Below are 6,733 nucleotides of genomic sequence, written 5' to 3'. Positions count from 1 at the left end.
CCGGGCTTGGGATCAGACTTAAAATCTTTGTAGCAGTCTATGGAGATTTTGAAAAGACTCCTACCTAAATTCTGCGTGAGAGAGTCACGAGAAAACTGGGAGATCGAGATCCTGTGATCGGTCCAAAATGATTGAGTGGCAAACATGGAGAAGGGAGGATCGGAGTCCAAGACATGACAGACTGCGTGCGACTTGACTGAATTTGGCCAGAGAGCACAAGAGGAAGTATGGAGAATGATGAGACATGAGATCGGGAATATACTGATATGACTAGTCAAAGGGTTTGAAAGGCAGCTAAGCCAACTACGGGATCGGTTTTTCATATATGGATTCATTTTCCCTGACTTGACCGATCTGTCTGTTGGATGCCTTAGTGGCATAGTGATCCGCTTCTGTATTGTTGTCTCTTAGGACATGTTTGAAGGTCGTGTCCCCCATTTCTCTGATGTTGTCCGCAATCCTGAGCTTTACATTATTAAGGGCCTCTTTTTTAAATTCTGTCCCCGACACCATAGCTGCAATAACGATGGCCGAGTCTCCCAGTATGACTGGATTCCTAATTCTCAGCTGATTCAGGATGATGGTGCCTAAGTAAAGGCTGTACGCTTCTGCCATATTATTGGACATTTGGCCCAATCCCCATTCATAGCTTACAAGAATTTTTCCTTGACTGTCCTTTATAATGCCCCCTGCTCCAGCTTCCCCCGGGTTATTTTTAGAGGCACCATCGAAATGCAAAGTGGGGTGATTCTGGTCTAAAATCCATTGACTTACTTCTTCCTTTGTGCCTCTGAGCTTCCAGTGGATTCTTCTCGTGCATGCTTTGGGGTGAGCTAGATGGTTGTTGCTGTAGTTGATGCAGAATTTGTTGTACCATTCCATCTCTTCTTTGTGCCAGCTTGATTGATCTGGGGGAGCGACCAAGTTTGCACTTATTGTTTCAGATATGAGCGCTGTAGTTTTTGCCAGTATACGGGCAGGGTTGGGCTTCTTGTTATTGAAAATACAGTTATTCCTAGCTAGCCAGATTTGCCAACTAAGAGTAGCTGGGATGCATTTCCACAAACGGATGATGTTGTTTTTACCTTTCTTAGGAAAAGGGTAACATTTTGCCCAGTTTTTTTGGAGAGAAGATAGCTGATCAAAAGTCTCTTCAATTTCCATTGGTCTGACAATCTGGGTCCAGCAGCTTTGGGCGAGAGGACAGTGGAAGAAAAGATGATGACTACTCTCCTCCTCAGCGCGGCAGAAGCAACATATTGAGGGCCCCAAGATCCCTCTTTTCCTTAGGTTTTCAGCTGTGAGAACCTTTCCTTTGAGGAGAGTCCAATTGAAATGTTTGACCTTTGGTATGCACTCTGATTTCCAAACAGTTGTATAGAGGTTCCATTTGGCTGTTGAAGTGGATGCCTGGAGAAATTTGTAGCCCTCTTTGACAGTGAATTTTCCTCCGCTTGGCTCCCAGATGTACCTATCTTCAGCCCCTATGTTGGTGGGAGCGGCGCCTATGAGAGAGACCTTGAGATTGGACCATAGATCTCTGAGTTCATTGGGAATTTGAAGGTCCTTCCAGCCCTGCCAGATGTTTTGGTCCCATATTGAAATATCATACAAGGAGATTAAATTTTTAGCTTCCATCCAAATTTGCAGAGGCCTGAGGTTTTGGAGGAGGTTTCTTGGTTTGGCGCCCATGATTCTATCAGTCCAAATATTGACCTCCTTGCCGTTTCCAGGCACTTTGGAAATGTTCTCTCTGAATTGTGGGAGGACTTTTTTAATGAGCTTCCAAACAGGGGTGCAAGATCTTTCAGCTATTGTTTCGGAAAGGAGATTAGAGTTTGGTCCATTAAGATATTTCCTTTTCAAAACCTCCACCCACCAAGAGCCTTTGCCGATGAGGATTCTCCAAATCAGTTTAAAGCCCATAGCACGGTTGGAGAGGCTCGGGATTTTAATGGCTAGTCCACCCTTTTCATAGGGAAGAATAACTTGATCCCATTTGACAAGGCTGAATTTTTTAGACTCTTGCTTTCCCCCCTGCCAGAGGAAGCTTCTCATTAATAGTTCCATGTGCTTATGTATACTGGCGGGAGCCAAGGTGACCGCATACTGGTAGATGGGGAGGGCAGAGAGGATAGCCTTTATAAGGGTCGTTCTACCAGCCAGATTTAGCCAAGAAACTCCCCAACTTTGAAGGAGACCTCTCATCTTTTCTATATGTTTGGCCCAAATCTCAGCCTTGACTGTTTCTTTGGCTAAAGGCAGACCTAGATAAGAGAAGTAACTCCAATTCCTTTGCACTGGGATGTCCAGTATCAAGGAGATTCTTTGCCTGATTTGGTCAGAGACATTCCAGGTATAAATCTTGCATTTTTTATTATTCAGCATCCCTCCTGAGGCTGCTAGGAAGGCGTCCAAGACTTTCTTGAATCTTTTTGCCATTAGACTTGAGGCTCCCCCAATGAGAAGAGTATCATCCGCAAAGAGCGAATGGTTAATTTCTTTAGTCCCTCTTTCTATACCAATTCCAGTGATCTCTTTTTGCTTGCGGAGATTTTCTAAGTGAATGCTCAAAGTTTCCGCCATAATGATGTATAAGAAGGGAGAGAGAGGGCAGCCTTGCCTCAATCCCCTGGTGCTTCTAAAGTACCTGCTTGGACGGCCATTAATCAGGGGAGCAGTCCAGGGATTGGAGATGCATCCAGTGATGATGCTTGTAAAATTTTCTGAGATCCCGAATTTTTTGAGGACTGCTGTTAGGAAGTTGTGGTCAACTCTATCAAATGCGTTTGCCATGTCGAGTTTGATTATCATGCCTCGTTCCTTCCTGCTGATGCTGCTGTGGATTGCCTCTTGAATCAATATGACATTATCTGTGATTTGCCTGTGGGGAACAAATCCCCCTTGGTTCTCTGAGATTAAATGAGGAAGGAGCTTTTTGAGCCTATTGGCAAGAATTTTGGTGACGATCTTGTAAGAGACGTTACAAAGGGAGATTGGCCGGAAGCGGTCAAAGGAACGAGGGTTAACGTCCTTAGGGATGAGAGCAAGGTGTGAGGATTTGGTGTTTTCTCCCATCTTGTGATTTTTAAAGACATTTTTAACCATCCGCACAAAGTCTTTTTTGATTGTATCCCAATGATTTCGGTAAAAGGCCACCGTGAATCCATCAGGGCCCGGGGCCTTATCCTGTTGCATACTGAAAGTTGCCGATCTGATTTCCTCTTCTGTGACATCCTGGTCCAGATCTCTATTTTGAGAGTCTGAGATTTTACTCTCTACAGCGCTGAGAAAGTCAGAGCTGTCCGACTGCTGAGGGACTGCTGTAAGAAGAGACTTAAAATGATTGTAAGCTGCCTCTTTAATTTCTTCTTGGACACTGATCTCTTTCCCTTCTGCCTCTATTTTATCTATCTGATTTCCGGCGCGCCTGAGCTTTATGTTGTTATGGAAGAAAGAGGTATTTTTGTCTCCAGCCCTCAACCACAGGCACCTCGATTTCTGCCTTTGTTCCTCTTCCTCAGCTCTATTTTGTCTATATAGCTCCCTGTACATTTCATTTTCATGGATTATATCTTCATTTGTGAATTGGCTGTTCTCCTTTTCTTTATTCCACTGCTCCATCTGCGTATAAAGATCCGCTTTTTTCCTCTTCTCCGTTGCTGCGTTTTCCTTAGCCCACTATTTGATGACTGCTCTTAGGGATTTTAATTTGGTTTCCCAGATGTAATGAGGCGATCCCAATACTTCCTTGGCCCACTGTTTTTGTATGAGGGAACGAAAATCTTCTTTAAAATCCCAGATTTTGTTGTATTTGAAGGGGAGAGGCCCCAAGTTTCTCCCTTTTTCCAAATTCATCACCACAGGTTTGTGATCAGAGGCCGAAGCTTGAATAATTTTGCTCTTAATAGAAGAGAAGTTTGCTGCGATTCTTTCCTGCACGAGAAATCTATCTAACCTCTCTTTGATATTGTGGCAGCCTGTTCTTTTGTTACTCCATGTATATTTCCCGTTGAAGGGGGGTATGTCAATGAGATTATAGGTCTGGATTATAGCCTCCAACGCCTCTCTTGAAGGATCCACATGGAAGTTTCCTCCAAGATTTTCATCCACATTTCTTATTAGATTCAGGTCTCCTCCCAGAATTATGCTCCTGTCATGAGAGGACTGTAAATCTAAGGATAATGAGTCCCAGCAGGTTGCTTTATCCCGATAATGGTTTGGAGCGTAGATGTTGTATATGTTGAAGACTTCTTGAGAGACTTTGTTTTTGAGTTCTGTTCTTATCCACCAATTGCAAGATTGGAGGTTGATGTGATCCCATTTATTCTTGTTCCAGAGTGTTCCTATGCCTCCTGAGGCACCTTTTGAACCTATTGAGTAACCTTCAAAATTTTTGAATCTTTTGACTTGTTTTTGAAAATCTTGGTCTGAGATTTTGGTCTCCTGGATAAGGACGAAGTCTGGCTGCTCCTGATTTATTAAGTCACGGACTGCATTTATTTTTGAGGAGGAGCCCATCCCCCTACAGTTCCAAGAGACCAGATTCATCATTTACCAGATTTTGGGTGAGTCCTGCTCCTCTCCTTTGTTTTTTCCCCGCTTCCTTTTTGCCTGTCTAGATAGGAATCCATTGGTTGCTGTGCTCCAGTAGCCATCTCTTTCGCTGTTGCCTCATCTCTGAGTTCTTTATTTGACTTTCTACCTGCCTTTCTTGGGGGATCTGAGGGAAGGCTGGTTTCTTTCAGTTTATTTCTGGTGAGTATTCTCTCTATTGTTGGTGGAGGAGAGGGCAGAGGGATCGAGGAGGAGGAGATGACAGCTAATGAATTGTCGTCGGGGGAAGGGGGAGGGAAGAGGGGTCTTCAACTTCCAGAGATTCAAAGGGGTTGGAGGTGGAGGGAAAGGAGGGGGTTGAGCTAGTGGGAGGAGGAGGGGGAGGGGGGAGGGTTTCCGGGGAGGGCTTAGAACTAGGCCCTTGAGAGGGGGAAGGTTTTTTCTTTTTTACTTGTTCCCAGGGGCCGTCCGGAGATTCTTCATTTTCAATGGGTTCATTTAATTTTGACTTGCTACATCTATTTGCGAAATGTCCATATTCGTGACATACCTTGCATTTGAAGGGTAGTTGCTCATAGTCCAACTGTTGGATGTGCGTCCATTGATCGACCTTGATCTTGATAGCTTCCGGCAGGCCTTTCCCGAGATCTACTTCTACGCAAATCCTGGCGCATGCATGCATGTTCTCCCTTGGCTCAGATCTGTCGATGTATTTGCCGACTGCATTCCCTATTGCCTTTACTGATTCATCCCCCCAGCAATGGAGCGGCAAATGTGGGAGGTGGACCCAGACCGGAACTGCATTTGGGATGTCCATTTCCGGATCGAAGTCTGGTGTCCATCTGTTCAGATAGAGGCCTCTTGAATCCATAAAGTAAGGGCCGTTTCTGAATATGAGATTCCTGTCCTCTTTTGTTTCAAAAAGAAATGTGTAATAGCCCCTTCCACAAAATCTGATGGCTATTTTCCCTTGAGTCATTGCGTTCCAGTTGCGTTCCACCCATTTTTGAACTGATCTTGGAGAAGGCCAAAGACCAGTGAACTGTCCTACGAGACCTCTTTCAGCGAGGGTGATTGCTGATTTCCTTGGCAGGGATGGAGGGAGAGAAACCTCGGGGATTTCATCCAGTTTCTTAACAAACTTAGAGACTGAGGGACGAGTTCTTGAAGAAGCATTGTCAGGGATCAACGAAGCGAACAGTTCTTCGTGGTTCTCTGGATCTGGAGGGGGGGGGGGTTCCCAGCCATTCAAGACTGAGAAGCCAGTGCAAAAGGGACGAGAGCAGAGGTATGGGCCCCAGCGCAGGACCGGGCAGGAGGCCCGAGGGTGAAAGCAATGCACGCGGGAGAGAGAAGGGCAAAGGGCTGGCGGCAGCCCTGCCAGGCAGAGCCTGGAGAGCAGAACCAGGCAAGCGCGGGAGGAGTTTTTTGAAAATCGCCTCCAGCCAAGAGCCTCTCCGTGCACCGTAATCTAATCTAAACTATTAATCACATGCATATATCCTAGTTTTAAACACTATCTAACTATAACTATACCTGGGAATAAAAGTAAAATATGCGATCTACAATAATGTTGTAGGAATTTACAGGGTAAGTTCCTCAGATAGAACACCAAAGGACACCGCTCACAAACAGATCACAGATCAATACACCAGTATTTTGACGTGGTTAGAACCCTCAAAGAGGGAAACAGTCCACGGCCTAAGCCAACGTGGCCACTTCAGGCAATTTATTAATAAAAGAATGAAAATTTACATATGCTTCTCTCATAGACGGATTACCCTACAAATGACCCTCCATGCTCTTTAAATAGAGATCATGGACCAATCAGGTGTTAAGCCACGGATCAAGTGTCAGTAATACCAAGGAGAGAATGAACCGTCGGATCACTACATATCGTGACTGTCGGATTGTAAGTTACAAAATGTACATAGTAAAGAAACACACTTTACCTAACTCTATACTAGACCAAGTTGTACTTAACTATTTCCTATGTGTCGGAATATCCTAACATCCCCCCTTAAGAACAACTTGGGATAGGATTGAAGGATTTACAAATATGACACAATAGGAGAAGGAAGGAGGCACTAGAGCCTATCCCCCCTTAGTGACAATTTCATGCGGAAAGAGTCGATAGTGCGGACACAACCGACCTCCCTAGAAGCAAAAGCTTTCT

General features: G+C 44.8%; 1 protein-coding gene across 1 annotated transcript; it reads right to left on the bottom strand.

The window, feature by feature from the left end:
- Positions 1-303: 303 nt before the first annotated feature.
- On the bottom strand, positions 304-3,624 carry LOC149224724 (uncharacterized). Its single transcript, XM_089388265.1, has one exon. The coding sequence runs from the start codon at positions 3,622-3,624 to the stop codon at positions 304-306; it is 3,321 nt and encodes a 1,106-aa protein (XP_089244391.1).
- Between the last annotated feature and the right edge of the window lie 3,109 nt (positions 3,625-6,733).

Source organism: Pinus tabuliformis, chromosome Q (assembly GCF_031772625.1).
Source record: "Pinus tabuliformis cultivar Carrire ecotype Pingquan chromosome Q, CPIR1, whole genome shotgun sequence".
Classification (NCBI taxonomy): domain Eukaryota; kingdom Viridiplantae; phylum Streptophyta; class Pinopsida; order Pinales; family Pinaceae; genus Pinus; species Pinus tabuliformis.
This window is presented reverse-complemented; position numbering and strand designations above follow the sequence as displayed.

Coding starts and splice junctions, on each gene's coding strand:
- LOC149224724 (XM_089388265.1), bottom strand. CDS start 3,624: ATGGAGCAGTGGAATAAAGAAAAGGAGAACAGCCAATTCACAAATGAA.